This window comes from Mustela lutreola, chromosome 2, assembly GCF_030435805.1.
Source record: "Mustela lutreola isolate mMusLut2 chromosome 2, mMusLut2.pri, whole genome shotgun sequence".
Taxonomy (NCBI): domain Eukaryota; kingdom Metazoa; phylum Chordata; class Mammalia; order Carnivora; family Mustelidae; genus Mustela; species Mustela lutreola.
The window spans coordinates 8507604-8526267 of record NC_081291.1 but is presented as its reverse complement, the minus strand read 5'-3'; the positions used below and the strand labels follow the sequence as shown (position 1 = coordinate 8526267).

The following is an 18664-nucleotide window of genomic DNA, read 5'->3' as shown; positions in this document are numbered from 1 at the left end:
GCTTTCCCTCTGCCTTCACCTGACCGCTCCTACCCTTTCCTTGTTCTCTCCAAGATGCATTCGGGATGAGACGTGGAGAGAGGAGCCCCTACCTCCTAGGGTCTATGAGCTCATCTAGGTCTTTCTTCCCGTGGCTGGCCTCAAACCTCAGCCCCTCCCTCGGTCTCTGCGAAGTTAAAAAGTTTAACAGAGGAAAAGAGTAAGGAGAAGAACGGGTCACCGCTCGCGCTTGTGGCGCGCATGCGCAGTTTATGCTCTCGGTCTCCTCTTGGCGCCTTGGGGCAGTGAAAGTCCGTGAGAAATTTCCCGTCGGCGCGGAAGATGCGCGCCACTTCCGGCCGGGCTCCTAACAACGGGGGAGGTTGGTAACCAGGGAGGGGGGGATGGCGGAGCGGGTGCCGGAGCCCGAGGCGGAGGCGGAGGCTGAGGCGGGCGCAGGCGGGGAGGCGGCGGCCGAGGAGGGCGCGGCGGGCCGCAAGGCGCGGGGTCGGCCGCGGCTCACGGAGTCCGACCGAGCCCGGCGGCGGCTCGAGTCCCGGAAGAAGTACGACGTGCGGCGTGTGTACCTGGGCGAGGCGCACGGGCCCTGGGTGGACCTGCGGCGCCGCAGCGGCTGGAGCGACGCCAAGCTCGCAGCCTATCTCATCTCGCTGGAGCGCGGCCAGCGTAGCGGCCGCCACGGGTGAGGGGGCCCGGCCAGAGGGAGGGAGGGAGAGAGCGAGGGAGGAGACGCCCCCATCCCTGCCAAGCCTGGTCCCGCCCCCTCTGCCCCCGGCCCCGCCCCCGGCACCTGTGAGCCCCGCCCAGTGGCCGGGCCGCCGGCCTGGGTCTCCTACCGCCGGTCCTGGGACGCGCCTGGCTCGCGGCCCCGCCTCCCGGCTTTCCAACTGTCCAATCCTAGGATGCGCCCAGCCTCTCGACCCGCCTCTTAGTACTTTGCCCCGCCCACCAGATTTCTGGCTGCCCAATCCTAGTGCCGGCCCCACCTCCAAGCATTCTAACTACCTAGTCCCTGGAGGGGCGGCCCCGCCTCCTGAGGCCTTAACGTCCCTTCTTCCTTGCTGGGCCTTGGGATCTCAAATGCCTCATCTTCTAAAACCCCTACTGTGCAGGCTGGGGCTGTGACTGGATACACTGGGCAACGCAGCCCTGTCCCTCATGAGGTTCTGGCACTCCATCTGGGGTTCTGTGCCTCCCCATTCCCACGACCCTTCACCTCAGACATAGAAAGACTCCTCTCGATCCAGATCGCGTTCCTTTAAACCTCTTGGCTCCTGGGGAACACCTTAGCCCATGGAGACTCAGGTGAAGAGGAAGTCCCAAGTTAGCCGCTCGGGTAGAAGGCAGGCCTTTGCAAGAGTCTCAGTCTTGAGAATGAGGAATGTGGATGCAATTCTTCCTTCCTGCCTAATAGGTTGGCGTGACAATTAAATGAGTTAAAATACAGCAGAAGGCTTAGAACGTGGTTGGCACGAGGTGAGCACTCCAAGTATTAGTTGTAATGATGATATTTGTTCTCTGTCGCAATGCTGCGACAGTATCCTCCTTGTGCCCTGGTTTTTATTTGCACACATTGCACATTGGCATGTTCCTCTGGGGGGAGATTCTAAGGGTCAAGGATCAACCAGATCCTTCTGAATTGCACTACCACCTCCCTGCGGTGGCAGGCTGGCTTATATGCCCAAGAGTAAATCAGGAAATGCTGGGCATTTAAAAAACTCAAGTTAGTGTTCCATTATTGGAGTTTCTTTTCTTTTTTCTAGACAGTGCAAGTGGGGATGGTGGAGTGTGAAGGGAGAGCAGAGTGAGAAGGAGAAAGAATCTTAAGCAGGCTCCACACCCAGTGCAGCGTGGAACCTGTCACGGGGCTCTGTCTTACAGCCCTGAGATCATGACCTGAGCTGAAATCAGTAGTCCCACACCTAACTGATTGAGCCACCCAGAACCCCCACACACACATTAGTGGAGTTACTGATTCAGTTAATCTGGGTAGAGTTGCAGACCTTTGCTTTTTTTCTGCAAAGCTGCCAGGGAGACATTATTTGCAGCTGGAGTTAAGAACCACTGGCCAGAGGGAGCTCCTGGAGGTCCCTAAGCTGAAAGTCGTATTTTCATTTAAAAATATATATATATTTATTTATTTAACAAAGAAGAGGGGAAGCAGGCTCCCCGCCGAGCAGAGAGCCCGATGTGGGACTCAATCCAAGGACTCTGAGACCATGACCTGAGCCAAAGGTAGAGGCTTAACCCACTGAGCCACCCAGTTGCTCCTGAAAGTGGTACTTTCAGAAGCTCAGTTTGTGTAGTCCTGCAAGACTGGGGCCAGGACACTGAGACAGCCCAGGCCATACATGGCAATAACTGGGCCCCAGGACACATGGGTAGTCGGGAAAATACAAACCCTGAATGAGGGGTCTCGGTGGGAAATGGACATGACCAGAGATAGGGGGCACTTATTTCAACTGTTCAATTATTTGTACCTGTCTTGTCCCTGGAAGATTTCAGTTCAAGACTATGTGCAACTTGGACCAGAAGACAGAAATGAAAAGTGGGATGAAAAGAGAAAAGAGAGGTGCTGGGTGGCTCAGTAAGTTGGGCCTCTGCCTTAGGCTCCGGTTGTCATCTCGGGGTCCCAGGATCAGGCCTGCCTCGAGCTCTCTGCTTGGCGAGGATCCTGCCTCTCCCCACTGCCTCTACCCCTCCCCACTGCTTGTGCCTGCACTCTCTGTCAAATAAATAAATAAAACTTAAAAAGAAAAGATAAAGGAAAAGGAGGGACATGGTGGGGCCAGGATCTGTGCTATTGGATTGAAACATAAGTCACAGGGGACATGGCAAGGGCAGTTTTGTGGCATAGTGAATTAAAAACCCAACCAGAGGGGTTCAAAAGACATGACAACGTGGGAACAGAGAATGGGCCATAAATTTGCCTCAGACGCATCCTAGCAGCCAGTGGGAAAAGGGAAACAATGGCCAATAGTAGGGTTTCCGGTACCCGTTTGTTTAGGGAACGCTTCATCAGCACCCACTGTGTGCCAGGCACTGGCGTGAGTGCTGACGGTGCAGCAGGAAACAGCACAGAAAGTCACTGACTTACAGAGTCGCCATTTTAGAGACCAGAGGGCGGAGGCTTGTCCACTGTGCAAAGGCTTGTCTGCTGTATTACTTTACATTTACTATTATTTATGATCATGAATAAATTACATGTGAGAGATTGATGGGGCTATGTAAAGAAAAAAAGTGAAATAGGGAAAGAGGAATCAGGAGGGGGTGCTGGAGGTTTAAATGGTGTGTTAGGGTGGGCTGCAGTGAGAGGATAGCATCCAGGATACAGACCTGAACGAGGCGGGGAAAGCCATGCAGATAACTGCAGGAAGAGTGTTTGAGGAAGAAGGAGTGGCAGGTGCAAAGGCCCTGAGGCAGAGCCCAGCCTGGTGTGTACATGAGCCAGTGAGGAGACCCATGTGGCTGGAGCACAGTGAAAGGATGAAGAGTGGGAAAAGACGAGGACAGGAAGGTGACAGGAACTTACAGACTGCATGGAGGACTCTGGTTTTTCCTCCCAGTTAAGTGGGAGGCCTGATAGGATTTTTTTTTTGCTTTGCTTTTTTTAAGTACAGAATTTCAGACAGAGAGGTCCCATACCTGGCTTATATTTTAACAGAAGCACTCTCCAGGGTATGCGTGGCAGGAGGATTGGGTGAGGGTTGCCCTGAAACAAGGTTGACTAAGAGCTGGCAGTCTTTGATGCTGGTGATGGTCTCTAGGAGGTTCACTCTTCTCTCTAGCTTTGTATGTGTTTGAGTTTTTCCTTTTACATCTTACAATGTTAACAAGAAAATCAGAAGAAGCACACGGACTCCGATGTTGAGGCTCTGGGAGGGGAGGGCCAGAGATGGCAGACAGGGAGGGAGCTGACTGCACCGGTCCAGGTGAGTGAGGCAGGGCCGTGCAGAAGTGGGGAGAAGTGACTGAAATCAGGGCCAGCAGGGTTTGCTGTTGGGTGTGGATATGAGAAATGATGACCCCCAGGTTTGGACTTGAGCACCTGGAAGGTTGCAGGGGCCGGTAACAGAGAAGGGACAGGTCGGGGGACAATACAACAGCTCACGTGTGTGATGTCTGAGAAACCCCTACATGTAGTGCTGGGGAGGCATTCTGGTGGCGGTGTGGTCAGGAGAGGGCCAGGTGGGAGATCCGGGTTTGGGGGTCACCAGGCCAGTGATGGTACAGTGCCAGAGGTTGCTAAGGGGGTGCAGGTACACACACAGGTCTGAGCCCGGCACTCGCTCTCTGTGATCAGAGAGGTCAGGGAGACAAGGGAGAAGCAGCAGCCAGGAGGCTGGTGCAGAACTTTCTGGGCCAGCGTCCTGGAGGCCAAGGGAAGGACCTGCGGTCTGACACTGCTGGGCCGAGGGAGGCAGCCACCCCCAGGGTCTGGAACGGGACAGTTTGTGGTGGAGAAGACCCTGACTCGAGGGGCTCAGGAGAGACGCAGGAGAAGACAGGGAGACTGCACACACATATAGACAGCTCCGAGGGAGTGGGGAGAGGAATGAGCAGGACTTGGCAGGGAAGGGGCTCCAGATTATTTAAATCCAGTGTAGGACTGGTGGTGTGTTGGGACACTTGGCGGGGATGAGGGAGTCGAGCATGAAAGCAAATGGCAGAGGAGAGCGAAGGAGAGCTGTTGGGCACCCTTTGGGGGCTGGCCACTGCGGGGAAAGCAGAGCCCCAAGGAAGCCCCAGAAGCTGCTGCCCTCCAACAGGGTGATGTGTAAGGGCTGGAACCCGGAGAAGTGGACAGGGGGAGGGAAGGCGGTTTGAGGTCTGGCCTCGTTTAATCGCCACAGCGACTCCGTGTGGGAGGCACGGCTGTTTTCCCCACTTCGCAGGTGAGGACACTGAGGCTCAGAGGGGACAAGACCTGCTCAAGGTCACACAGCTAGTCAAGAGCGGAGAGGAGACTTGAACTTGGATCTGAGGCACCCAGCCGTTCCCTAGCACCAAGCGCCGTTCCCAGTCATGGCAAGGGTTTGAGCGCACAGAGGCGGCCGCGGGTGTTTGCACTTGGCCAGCCTGCCCCTCTGAGCGAAGGAGAGAGCTGTGGGCAGGGATGGAAGCATCTGGGATGGGGGCGGCCGGAGACCTGGACGAGGGCAGAGCCAGGGACAGAGGAGCCAGGGGAACTGTCTTGGGACCAGACTCGGGGTGCAATCCCAGGACAGGTGTGATCAGCCTGGACAGGTGGGGTAGATGGTGAAGCTTGTCAGCTTCACCTGACAAGCCCCTGGACTGCCTGTCAGGGTGATTTGTGTGGAAAGCACGGTCTGGGCCATAGCGGGGAGGCCAGCGTTCCAGGGCCGGGCTCTGTGAGGACATCAGTAATGGCAGTGATCATCTCTACCACTTGCTGAGCAGTTACTTAGTCCCCGGGGCCATGCTAAGCTCTTGCAGTGCGTATAACCTCATGCCAGGCCCACAAGAAAGGGATGGTTATGATCCCTCGCTACAGATGGGGAACTGAGGCATGGGGAGACAAGGTCACCCAGGGTCTCAGGGTCTCCTGCTGCAGCGTAGAAAAGGAAGGATGAGGGGCATCTGGCTGGTTCAGTTGGAAGAGCACGCGACCCTTCATCTCGGGCTCATGAGTTCAAGCCTCACGTTGGGTGCAGAGATTACTTATTTATTTTTTTAAGACTTTTTTATTTATTTGAGGGCGAGAGAGAAAGAGAGTGCAAGTGGGGGGAGGGGCAGAAGGAGGAGATAGAGAATCTTTTTTTTTTTTTTCTTTTTAAAAAATTGTTTTATTTTGTCATTAGATATAAAATTACTATTGGATTCTGATATATAATAAAGTCTTTTACCCAAACTCTTAAACTGTGGAAGACAACGTAAAAGTCTTAATTTTTAGACTCTTCTTTCTTTTCCTAAGTTTTCTTCAAGGTAGTCTGTTAATAGTAGGAAGAAAGTGGATGTTAGAGTAAACCAATTTGTATTTGAATCCAGTTTCTATGATCTGGAGACAGAGAATCTTAAGCAGACTCCCTGCTGAGCGATCTCATACCCCTGAGTCCAGAGCTGAGATCCAGAGTCAGACGCTTAACCCACGGAGCCACCCAGGTACCCCGGTGTAGAGATTACTTAAATAAATTAATTTTATTTTATTTTTTTTTTTTAAAAAAAGGAAGGATGAGGGAGAAGCCAGAGCAGGTGGGCAGATCCAGAAGCGTGGTGTCAGGAAGGCAGAGGGAGCCCAAGCGGATGCGGGAGGACTAACTCCAAAACACCTGCCCTCAGCACACGTAGAGCCAGTGCTGGGCCACAGTACGGGGTCAGGATCCCACCTAGTGGTTCTGGTGGCCATCTGGGGGGTGGGAATCCTTGGCGGGCCCCCAATGCTTAGGCCTCGGTCATGGCAGCACATGGTCAGGGTGTCACACTCCGGCCAAAGTGGGGAAGGCCCCAGAAGCTGGTGACATGGTGACCAGAGCATGTGGGCCTGAGCTGGCTGCAGGGGCGGCACTGATGGAGGGGGCAGCACCTTGGGTGGGGGCCCACATAGAGCCTGCAGTGAGGGCCAGGGGCAGGGTCTTTAGCAGGGCCAGCCCTCCTGGCTTGGCCTGACGGTCTCTGCAGGGATCTCAGCCAGCCTGAGGGGCGGGAGCTGCTGGGCCCTGGATAGGGCCAACTCCATGAATGTCCTTTTGTTACGGAATAAACGACCACGGACCTAGTGGCTTAAAACCACACGAATTATCTCACATTTCTGTGGGTCAGGACTCTAGCATGTGTAGGCTGGATCTTTTGCTCAAGGTCTCACAGGGCTGAAACAAGGCTTTCAGCTGGCCGCATCTTCATCCGGAGGCTCAGCTAGGGAAGGAGTGGCTTCCAGACTCCCTCGGAGTGTTGGCAGAATTCATTCCCCCCTGCATTGTACAGCTGAGGTCCCCACAGCCTTAAGGCCGTCTACCAGGATTGCTGTCAGCTCCCAGAGGCCGTTCTCAGGTCCTAGCCCCTCATAGGCCATTCCTATCCTCACACTCAAGGGCTCCCCTGATTAGGCCAGGCCCACCTTGGAAAGCTGCTTCCCGATTCATTCCAAGTCACCTAGGCACAGGAGTGGTATCCCAGCATATTGTCAGGCCGCCCCACTCATGAGGAGAGGATTACAAGTGTGTGACCCGGGGGTAGGAATCGTGGGGCCAGTGTAGAATTCTGCCTGCCACACTGACTTTCTGTTACCCTTTTCTGAGTTCTCCACTCCCTGGCCACTGGCCCCTGGGCAGGCAGCCTCACTGCTCAGCCTCATTTTCCCACTTGGTGAAATGGATGGCGATGCTAGACCACAGTCCCAGGGCTGGTGTCCGTGGAGGAGAGAGGCCACATGCAGACCCCGGGGAAACAGGACAACAGCTACAATTCGGCCTTGGAGCAGGGTGCCATCACTGGCTCAGCGTCAGCCATGCCCTGTGTTCACTTCCCCTGCCTCTCTCTCTTACAGGAAGCCGTGGGAGCAGGTCCCCAAAAAGCCAAAGCGGAAGAAAAGTAAGTGGGGGTGCAGCCAGCAGGGAGGGGATGGGTGTTGGGAGCAAGTGGCTTTGTTGTTCGTTCCCTCAGTCATTGTCAGGCCCCATCTGTGGAGCGCCTGCACGGGACAGTGCTGAGTGGACCGGCCCAGACGCAGCCCTGCCCTCCCAGAGCCCATGGTCTCAGGGGAAGACAAGGGACAGGCCCAGCAGGGCCGTGGCAGGGAATTAGGGACACTGGGGGCCCAGAGGAAGGGCCTGACCCAGCTGGGCCTGCGGAGAGCTTGGGGACAGGGGCAGGAAGGGGACCGGCACCTGTGCTATGCCCAGTGAGGGTACCCCACCCCCCCATCTCATACATAAAAGGCCAAGTCCCCACCCCACACTGCACAGCTGACAAGGGGCCAGGCCAGAGCACACCCATGTTACCCGAGCCATCCCCTTAGCTCCTGCACTGTCCTGCCTGATGCGTGGGAGTCACCCAGGGAAGAGCTGGACAGGGCAGAGGGAACAGCTTGTGTGGGGGCCTTAAGAGCACGTCACGTGCCAAGCTGAGAGGATCAGGGCACGAGCAGTCGGAGTGGAGGCCTGCCACGAGTCCCTCCTACCCCCAGGCCGCAACCTCTGAGCCCCCGCTCTGTGGGTCTCAGGCCTTGTCCAGCAGGGTGAGGGCCAGCAGTCTGGGAACAGCCATCAGGTGGCCATGAGTCCCGTCCCTTCTCACAGTTGTCAGAAGCAAGGGCCGAGCTAAACCTGTGGCCTCCCAAGTCCCAAAGGGGTGAGGAGGGAGATAAGGAGACAAGTGCGGTGTGGAGGGGCGGCTAGGGGCGGGGTCCCTCTTGTCCCCACGGTCATCACAGAGCTGAAGTCCCCAGACAACATCCCTAGGCCCCAGGACCCTTCTGGGGACCCTCCTCATCTCCCAAGCTGGAGGATGGGGAGGACGGCTTCCTCCCCCTTGGCTGCAAGGCCAGCATCATTAGACAAATGACAGGTTCCATTTCTTGAGCATTCAGAGTGTACCCAGCCCGTCCCATGCCCTGTCCTTGTCTTCCCTGCCTCCCCTCTGGCAGCCCACAAGGAGTGGGGACGGTTACTCGCCCCCAGCCCAGAGGAGGCAGCTGAGGTTCAGAGAAGCTGGATCCACCCGGCTACAAAGTGGCAGTCAGAGTTTGAACCCCGCAGTCAGGCTCCACTGGGCCCACCTCCTTGAAGCATCAACTCATCCAGCAAGCCATCCTGCCAGGCCCTGCGTGGGCACTGGGGACACAAGAGGACCAGCAGACAGGTGTCCCCGCCCTTGGGGAGCTGGCACTCTAGCAGGGAAGACAGAAACACAGATGGGATCTGGGTACTACCTGGAAAAAAAAAAGAAGAGCAAGTCAGGTCAGCTAGAAGGACACTGGGGAGGGGACAGGAGACTGAAGGAAAGACCTGAGTGAAGGGGAAAAGGCAAAGCCATTATCTGGAAGGAGACATAGTCCGTGCAAAGGCCCTGAGGCAGGGCAATACCTGGGAGGAAGCCATGAGGCTGGGATGCAGTGATCAAGGAGAAAGGCAGAGCAGGGCTTGGTGGCTCTGGGGAGGACTTTGCCTTTTACCCCCAGCCAGGTAGGAGCCCTGGTGGCTTCTGGGCTGAGGAGGGCATGACCAGACTCAAGCGTTTGCAGTAGGTGCCCTCTGCTGCAGACCGAGTAGACTGGTAGTGGGACAAATGTAGGAGCAGAGAGACGCGGGCAGAGGGGACTCAGCGGGTCCAGGCCAGAGTCTCTGCATAGCAAGCAGCCGCTGACCATCTATCACACGCCGGGCTCCACAGTTCATGTGGTTTCCCTTACAGTGAGGACCCTGTGGCCTGTCTCCATTCTCACCAGCGCAGACCTCACCTCGCAGAGCCTGTTTCTTCATCTGCAGATGGGAGACAGGCCTGGACAGGGTGCAGGAAGGTGTCTCACCGCCCGGGGAGCCAGAAGGCCCGGGCATCCTGGGGCTCTGGATGGGTAGGCAGGGGGCTGGCGATCATTGTCCCTGACCCCGCGCCCCGCCCTGTGTGTGCAGGGAGGCGACGCAACGTGAACTGCCTAAAGAACGTGGTGATCTGGTATGAGGACCACAAGCACCGCTGCCCGTACGAGCCGCACCTGGCCGAGCTGGACCCCACCTTTGGCCTGTACACCACGGCAGTGTGGCAGTGCGAGGCCGGCCACCGCTACTTCCAGGACCTGCACTCGCCCCTGAAGCCCCTCAGCGAGTCAGACCCCGACAGTGACAAAGGTGGGTCCGAGGGGCGAGGGCTCCACGGCTCCTCTGGGGCCGCGTGGCCCGGGACTCCCTGCCCTCGTGATCTCGTCGGCCTGGAAGCAGTTGAGCGAGGAGGCCAGCGCTGGCTGTGCCAGGGACGGCGCCCCGGCCCCGCAGGCTGGCCTGCCATCTTCCAAGTCCTTCTGGGGCTGAGAGGCAGTGGCCCCCATTTCCCAGAGGGACAGCTGTGACAGCTTGGCCCACCTGTGCCCGAGGCCAGCCGGGCTGGCGGTCAGGAAACCTGGCTCCGTGGCTGGAGGGAGGGGTGGGTGCTGGGCGTCCTCAGGCTCCGCAGCTCTCCTGGCCTCTGCCTCCTCCTCTGTCTTCCCTGGCCCTTTCCCTTTCGGGTCTGGGCTGTCTCCAGCCTCAGCCTCTTCCCCTCTCTGCCCTGCGCTCCTCCTTCCTCCCCATTCTCTGTTCGTGAGCTCTCTCTCGGCCCCCCGCCCCTGCTCACTCTTCTGTTTCATCCTCTGCCTTCTGTCTCCTGCCTTCTCCCTGCCCCCACCGGTCTCCCCCACACTCCACTCCCTTCCCCCCTGGTCCGTCTCTCCCTGCTCTGCCCCTGCCCCTCATCTGCCACCCCATGTGGGTCACATGTCCTGAGCAAGCAGCCGGACCAGGAGGGACTCAGTTCCCGAGGCCCAGTTGGCCCTGGTGGGGGAGCAGAGGAGGCGCGGCGGGTGGCCTCAGGATCTCGGCTTCAGCTGCGAGAAGGAGCAACGGGGCCGCTGCCAGGTGCCCTGCCGGGGCCGAGGGTGAGGTCAGTTGCCAGGGCTGAGCCTGCGCTGGCAGGAATCACAGAGCAGGTGGCATCCCAGCTGGCCAAGGGGAAGCCGTGGGCGAGAGCTGTTCCAGGTGGGCCCCCCGGCCAACGGCCATCCCATTTGTGTCAGCCAGAGCCCACCGTGCGGGCGGCCCCTCGGCTGTCCTCTCCCCGCTCCAGGTACCCCCCCCCCGCCCCCGCTAACTTAACCCACCCTGAGTCTTCCCTATAGCTCTTCTGTCAGTGCCCCTTGGCTACAGTAGGGAAAACCAAGGCCCTGGGACGAACTGTGACTGACCCTCCTGGTGATGGGTCCGCTGGGCTGGGGATGGCACCCAGAGGAGCCCCCTTGGACCCCTACTCAACTGTGACACCAGTGGCTGGGGCATCTGGCTCTCAGGAGCGAACGCTGGGATCTACAGTTGGGGGGGTTCCGCTGCCGGGACGGGGAGGGGCTGTGTCCCCTGTCCCAGTCCGGTTCCCTCAGCAGCTCCCTTACCAGCTCTCTGCCTGGGGTACCTGCTTCTCACTAAGTAGGCGCACCTCCTGCTGGCACTGTGAGAGGCTATTTCTGTGATTCAGGCCATGATCACCCGGTAAGAAGCGCAGTCTGGCCCCTCACAGTCCGAAGCTACAGCTGGGGAGGCAGGCGAACCCCTAGGCTGTCCCCCCTGCAGCTCACTGGGTGACTGCCCCCTGCTTCACGGTGGAGCCCAGGGATTCAACTCACCCTGCAGATTACAGGGTGTTGCAAGGAGGGGCCGATTCCCCTACCCCACCCCTGCTGCCATCTGGGGGCCTTGAGTCAGGGATAGGGCATTACAATAAGAAGAATAATAGAAAACATTGGTAGGGTGCTTACTCAGAGCCTGGAACTGTCCTAGGCCCTTTACACATATTTCCTCATTACTCCAAACAGCCCCTGGGGAAGGTACCAACTTATCCTCAGGCCCAGAGAGGTTACATAAGGCCCCCACATCACACAGCGGGTAGGGGGAGCACCAAGATCCCAGCCCCGAAGTCTGGTCCCAGAGTCTGTATGCCCCATGTGACCTTCTGGGAGGGTAGGACGCGCGGTCCCCAGACACTGTGCCCTGAGTCTGTCATGCGTGTGTAACCGAGGGTCAGCCCTTGATTTTTCTGTCCCCTTTTCTCTCCATGAGTGGACTTTAGCATGAAATAGCCTGGGCGAAATGTGGGTCTCCTTGACCTCCATCACAACATCAGGCTGAGATTCATTCGTTTTTACAACCGTGTGCTCAGTGTGCAACAGGCGGCCTTCTGGGCCCTGGGGCCTGTGCCTAGGGCCCCCCCCCCATCCTTGTGGAGCTTATGATCTTGAGGGGAAGCAGAGAAGAAACAAGATAAACAATTAAAATCTAGAGAATAGCGGAGAGTGGTATTTCGGAGGATGATCAGGGAGAGAAAGAATGCTACCTGAGATAAGACGGTCAGAGGCTTCCGTGAATGAACAGCATTTCAGGAAAGGGTCTGATAGAGGTGAGGGAGAAGGCCCCTGTAGGTGTCCGAGAGAAGAGTGTTCAGGCAGAGCAAACAGCAAGTGCAAAGGGCCTGAGGCCGGAGCCTGCCTAGTATTCCTAAATACGAGGATGTAGTGCCAGTGGGGTTTGCTGACAAACTGAAAGTGGCTGTGAGAGAAAGAGAAGTCAGGGGCAGCCCTCGGACTTGGCTTGGCCTGAGCGCCTGGAAGGACAGAGCCACCATCAACCCCTGAGACAGGGATGTCTGCGAAGGGTGTGGGCTTTTTCTTAGGGAAGATTCAGAGCCCAGAATTACTGAGTGGACTCTCAGGTGGCTGTGAGACTCCCCGCCCCCACCGGGGGCAGCAGAAGAGGCAGTGGGAGGTAAGAGCCCCCAACCCCACAGGAGGTCCAGGCCGAAGCTGTCCACATGGAGACATGGGGTAAGGACAGTGTAATGAAAATCCGCATTTGACCTCTCTCCCTGGTTCCTGGCACAGAGCTCCTAAAACCCTTGGAATTTCCCGAGTGATGGGAATGTTCTTCCTTGTTCGTCACGAATCCCTTTCATAAGGGGCCCCTTTGGTACACACCTGAGTCTGTGCTAATCTTGGTGACTCAGGCAGGGACCCCCTAGACAGCTTCAGGACGGGGGCTGGTCACTAAAGACACATGATTAGTGGGGGCGGGGTGTGGGGAGTCTCTCAACCCAAGTCTGACCCCATAGGGCCACCAGAGAGGGGCCAGAAACCCAGAATTCGGGTCTGAGGCTGAGGGAGGAGAGCGTCTCTGAGGAGCAGGGGTTGTCGGGGCACAAGGGGGAACTGAGAAATGAGAGGGGTTTGTGGCTCTGAGGGGGTCACCGTGCCCAGCCCCCAGCAAGCCCTCGACAGATACTGTTGCCGTCACTGTTGCTATCGTGACCGTCCCCTTTCCTCTGTCACCACAGTGGGCAATGGCCTGGAGGCTGGCAGCTCCGACTCTTCCAGCTCTGGCTCGGGCTCCGACTCCGAGGAGCCCCCTGAGGGCCAGCCGGCCAAGGTGGCGGCTGCGGCGGCAGCGGCGGCAGTCACTCCCACCAGCCCGGCAGGCAGCAGCGGGCTCATCACGCAGGAAGGTGTGCACATCCCCTTCGACGTCCACCACGTGGAGAGCCTGGCTGAGCAGGGCACCCCGCTGTGCCCCAACCCAGCAGGCAGCGGGCCTGAGGCCCTGGAGACGGTGGTGTGCGTGCCGGTGCCCGTACAAGTGGGCCCGGGTCCTGGCACCCTCTTTGAGAACATGCCCCAAGAGGCCCTGGGCGAGGTGGTAGCCAGCTGTCCCATGCCGGGCATGGTGCCTGGCTCGCAGGTGATCATCATCGCTGGCCCCGGCTACGATGCCCTCACAGCTGAGGGCATCCACCTCAACGTGGCAGCAGGCAGCGGTGCCCCCACTGGGGGTCTGGGGGATGAGGTGCCCTGCGCGGTGATGGAGGGCGTGGCGGCCTACACCCAGACGGAGCCCGAGGGCAGCCAGCCCAGCACCACAGACCCTGCCGCCTTGGCAGGCATCGAGACCAAGAAAGGTCTGGCGGGGCCAGGAGGGGGGCCGTGCCGGTCCAGGGAGGGCTGCTGGGGTCTCTGGCAGGGGTTGGGGTGCAGGGAGGGAGGGGTGGCCCTGGATCCAACTTCACCACGCAAGTCCCCCCCACGGACACCCGCCCCGTGTCCGCCCCCGTAGAGAAGGAGGACTTGTACATGCTTAAGAAGGAGGAGAAGGAGGAGCCTGTAGCCCCGGAGCTGGCGGAGCTGGCGGCCACGGTACCTGAGAGCACGGAACCGGAAGCAGAGGTGGACGGGGAGGAGCTGGACGGCAGTGACATGTCGGCCATCATCTACGAGATCCCCAAGGAGCCTGAGAAGTGGGTGCCTGGGCAGCGGGGGGCTGGGACGAGGAGCAAGCCACGGGCCCATAGCCAGCCTGGTGTGACAGCCCTAACACCACGGGCCCCTTCCCCTCCAGGAGGCGGCGGAGCAAGCGGACTCGGGTGATGGACGCTGACGGTCTGCTGGAGATGTTCCACTGCCCCTACGAGGGCTGCAGCCAGGTCTACGTGGCCCTCAGCAGTTTCCAGGTGAGACCACTGGCCCAGCAGGCTGAGCAGGGCCTGCTTCCTTTTCCCGCTGCCTGTGTGCAGGCATCTGAGCAGTGTGGCTCACAGATGGTCCCTCATGGCCCCACCAGGTGCCACTGGCCTGCTTCCCACATGCCCACCTCTCAATAGCTTCTCACTGACCCTGCCTTGGCCACAGGGTGACAGGTGTCACCTTGCTGCCTCCCCTTCCTGCTCTCCAGTGCCTTTGTCCTGCCTTCTAGTCAGCCTGGACTCAGCCTGCTTTTGCCCCAGCCACCTTCTTGGCTCCGGATGCTTCTTCTCTGGACTTGGCTCGGGAGGCGCCTCCACCAGGAAGTCCTCCCTATCCCCCCCCAGGTCTAGTGGGGTCTGCAAGCCCCAGGTCACCACACCATCAAGACGTCCCTGTAGTTTGTCCCCAGGAGGCTGGATGGGATGCCCCAAGGGCAGAGACTGTCCTGTCACATTCCCATCTGTGGCAGGAGGTGGCACCAGTAGGCCTTTGAATTTGCCTGGTCTCATTTTCTAGCATTGTGTTGAGCATATATCGGGTGCCAGGCCTAGAGCTGGGCCCTAGAACTACAGATGTGCTGGTGAGTGGAAGAATAAAAGAACAAAATAATGACTGAGGGGCCTGCCCGCCTGGACTGTGGGCACAGCACATCTCCATGGCAAAGCCTGCCTCGGGACTGAGAGCCCTGGAACCCAGGCCAGGCCTGCCACTGCCCACCCGTGAGACATGGGCCAAACCCTCTGCTCCTGGACCCTCATCTCCCCATCCATAAAACCGGGCCAATAGCAGGGCCCCACCGCACGCAAGGTTATGACGAGGCTGCCTGATGCCCCAGCCCAGGCCCTGGCTTTCAGCGGTGCCCAAGAAAGCTGTGGCTGATCCCAGTTGTGTCCCTGAGCCTTTGCTCAGAGCCAGGAGGCCCTTGCAAGGGCAATGGCAAGGGGCCCCCTCTTCGCTCCCCCAGAAAGCCTGGCCCCAGCCTGCCTCCCAGCTACGCTTGTCTGTCCCCATGTGGATAACCCTGGAGGTGGGCCCATGGCACCCACAGCCCCACTCCTGCCCCTCTTGCCTGCAGAACCATGTCAATCTGGTACATCGGAAAGGGAAGACCAAGGTGTGTCCACACCCTGGCTGTGGCAAGAAGTTCTATTTATCCAACCACCTGCGGCGACACATGATCATCCATTCAGGTCAGGCCCCTGGTGGCGCTGGCAGCAAGGGGCATAGGGTCATGGGCCTTGGATCTAGGGCGGGCCATGCAGGCTGGAACCCCAAGGAGCACTGGGTCCCCAGGCATAGGACTGTCCCCCTCCCTGGGACTGACCCCCTGTGCGCAGGCTGCTGACTCCATGGGTAGCTGTGGTGCCTCTATCCAGGGGGAGGGCACGGCTTCAGGTTTTTCAAGAGGTGGGAACCGTGGATTTTTATGTGAAGTCACCCCGAAGTTCAAATATTGGGGTCAAATTCAGACCCACTTTGGCTTGACAGTTTGCACTTGGTGCCTCCTGGGAAGCCGAGCTCACATTTCAGCTCTGCCCCAGAGCCTTCCCCTACAGCCTCTGAGCCTCATCCGGGGTCGTGAGCTGCCCTCGGTATTAACCGCCCTTGTCATTAGATTCAGCAGTGGCTCCCAGAGTTTGTGGGATCTGGTGTCCCTGCGCCCGGAGGGCCGGGAGCCCGCCAGGGAAGCCGGTTTTGGCAGCGCGGCAGAGACATCCCGCAGCCCCCGCCCCCGACGGCCGCGTGCTCAGCCCCGCATCTCCCCAGGTGTCCGTGAATTCACCTGCGAAACCTGCGGCAAGTCCTTCAAGAGGAAGAACCACCTAGAGGTACACCGACGCACGCACACCGGCGAGACGCCCCTGCAGTGAGTGACAGGGTTCCCCGTGAGGTTGATGGGGTTGCTGCGGGGGAGAGGAGAGGTCCTGGGCCTGTAGCCGCAGAGGGCGGGTCCACCCCTCGGGTTGGGGGTGGGTCCTAGTGGCTTGGGCCCCACCCCCAATGCGGCCCCACCTCAGTCTGACCCCGCCCCCGGTGTCGCCCGCCGGCTCCCGGCAGGTGCGAGATCTGTGGCTACCAGTGCCGACAGCGTGCATCGCTCAACTGGCACATGAAGAAGCACACCGCCGAGGTGCAGTACAACTTCACGTGCGAGCGCTGCGGGAAGCGCTTCGAGAAGCTGGACAGTGTCAAGTTTCACACGCTCAAAAGCCACCCGGACCACAAGCCAGCCTGATCCATCCAACCACTGATCGCCCTTATTTATTTGTCCGCTCGGACACGATGCCCGGGCTTGCCGGGGCCCGGACAGCCGCGGGGGCCTCCCGGACCGCCGGCCGGAAGGAGGCGCCCCTGCCCTGCCCCAGGGCTGGGCCCCCCGGGGCTGGTCCCCCCTCAACCCCACTCTATCTCTGGAGGTGGTGCCTGGGGCTTGCACTGCTAGAACTGTGTCAGAGAGCAGAGCGAGATTAAAGAGCGAGAAAGGAGATGCCCTTCCCCTAGGCCTGGATGATTGGAGTGGGGTGGGCGGGCCCCTCCTTGTCTCTATCTTCATCCCTTCCAGAGCAATGCCAAGCCAGGCGGTGATGACCCTACAAGCCAGAAGATGCCCTTTTCTTAACAGCTTCTGCTAGGCCTCAGCTATCTGGACCTGGCAGCTCCCAACACTCCCTGTCACAGGCCCACGGGTGGGAGGTTGGGAGCCTGGGAGGCCACTGGACATCTCCCAAGACTCAGGATCCTCATGCTCACTCCTAATTCTTCCCACGGAACACACATTCCCCACCATCAGGGAGCTCAGAGACCGGTTGGGGAGATGTTCGGTAGATCTCTAAGTAAGATGTCTACAGCTGTGACAAGCGCCCTGCAGGAAATAGAGTGATGTTAGTTTCTGGCTGTTTAAGTCGGTGGTCAGGGCGGTCCTTTCTGAGATGGTGGCATTTGAGTGTAGACCAGAATGACAAAGAGGTTCCGTCCCTGAAGAAAGCTGGAGGAGGCAAATCCTAGGGCGAAGGAACAGCCAGTGCCAAAGCCCCGAGGTAGAACGGCTCGGCTTGTTCCTGGAACAGGAAGCCGCGGTGGGGAGGGAAGTTGGCAGCAACGGGGCGGCTGCCCTGGCCCCATTTCCCGGAGGAGGATGCTGAGGTCGCCGCCGCCGCCTGGTCGCTAGCAAGAGAAGCGGGGAGCGATACGAAGCCGGCGGCCGCCAGGTGGCGCGCAAGCTGCGTGGGCCCTGGTGGCTGCAGCCACGTGACCCCGGGGACCGCATCCGCGAGCCCGGGCACGTGCCCGAGGGAGCCCAGTGGCGCCACGCGCAGATTGGTCCCTTGGCTCCTCACCAGTCCGTGGGGGCGGGGCCGGAGCTAGGCTTCATTTTACACTTTGGACCAGGGGTTATCCCAACCAGGGATGGAAGTGTCGGCGGGTATGAGCAAGTCTGGCCGCTGGGGCCACCCACGCGAGCTCCCCAAATCTCCCAGGGCTCAGTCCCCTTAGCTATCCTCGCACATCCAGAGCCAGCAGTTTCCATGGAAACCGCAGCCGGGTCCGCGCGCCCAGGAGGAGCTCCCCTCCCGGCAAAGGCACAGTTTGCAATACGATAGGAGCCGGGAGGAACACGGGGTGGGAACAAGCCTTCGTTCGGGGTCTCTAGGGTTAGCAGCCCAGGTCGCCCAGGCAAACCCAAGAGGGGGCCACCAGGGACCTGCAACGCCACCGCCCAGGTTGCGCGGGCCACTGTGATTGGCCTGTCCTCTCCATCAGCGTGGCAGGGCTCTCTGCTGCGCGCTGTCTCATTGGCTCAATCTCGAGGGCATCCTCCCGCAATTGGTTCTCTAGAGGACAGTCTCTGATTGGTCAAATTAGGTTCTCCTCGCTGGGTTTGATGGCATTCTTGGACAGTCTGGAACCTAAAAGGGCGTGCAGGGACGAGGGTAGGGTGGAGGCTGTGACTCCTGGATTAGGGGCCCCGCGCTAAGCATCCCGCAGCGCCCTCCGCCAGACCGTCGGGCCGCTGTCTGTGGTGCTGAAGTCTCAGTCGAAAGCGACCCTGCCCTAGTGAGAACACTTCCTCCCGCCTGATAGCGGTCCCGACGTAAATGTGCCCTTGAGCCTGCGCACCGAAGGAGGCTGCGCCAGCCGCTATTGCCTAAGAGAGGAGCCAGATTCCTCCTAGCTGAGAAGAACCGTGACTCCACAGGCGGGCCAATCCGGAGCCCGGAAAGCCAGGACGTTTATACAACAGATCCACCCACCAAAAATTAATGGGGTCTGAGAAGGCCGGGTGGTTTCCCGGAACCGCAGGCGCCAGTGGGTTTGGTCTGGAATCCTAAGACCCAAACTTCTTCACCCCCCCCTTGGATAAGTGCCGGGTGCCCTTGCACTGTGGGATGCCAGTCCCCACCTTTCTAACGAATCTTTTGAACCTAGCCCACTCAAAAGCTGCAGGGTCCCAGTTCTTTC

At 59.1% G+C, this 18664-nt stretch overlaps 1 protein-coding gene across 1 annotated transcript; it reads left to right on the top strand.

Moving 5' to 3' along the window:
- The first annotated feature begins 372 nt into the window (after nucleotides 1–372).
- ZNF653 (zinc finger protein 653) lies at nucleotides 373–16700 on the top strand. The gene is made up of 9 exons (XM_059160061.1): nucleotides 373–682; nucleotides 7505–7548; nucleotides 9588–9803; nucleotides 13024–13641; nucleotides 13797–13977; nucleotides 14079–14190; nucleotides 15279–15393; nucleotides 15971–16070; nucleotides 16262–16700. Exons 1-9 carry the CDS (start codon nucleotides 384–386, stop codon nucleotides 16437–16439), a joined length of 1863 nt encoding a protein of 620 aa, XP_059016044.1. The 5' UTR covers nucleotides 373–383; the 3' UTR covers nucleotides 16440–16700.
- The last annotated feature ends 1964 nt before the right edge of the window (nucleotides 16701–18664 follow it).

Coding starts and splice junctions, on each gene's coding strand:
- ZNF653 (XM_059160061.1), top strand. CDS start 384: ATGGCGGAGCGGGTGCCGGAGCCCGAGGCGGAGGCGGAGGCTGAGGCG. Junction 683..7,504: donor CAGCGTAGCGGCCGCCACGG/GTGAGGGGGCCC, acceptor TCTCTCTTACAG/GAAGCCGTGGGAGCAGGTCC. Junction 7,549..9,587: donor AAAGCCAAAGCGGAAGAAAA/GTAAGTGGGGGT, acceptor CTGTGTGTGCAG/GGAGGCGACGCAACGTGAAC.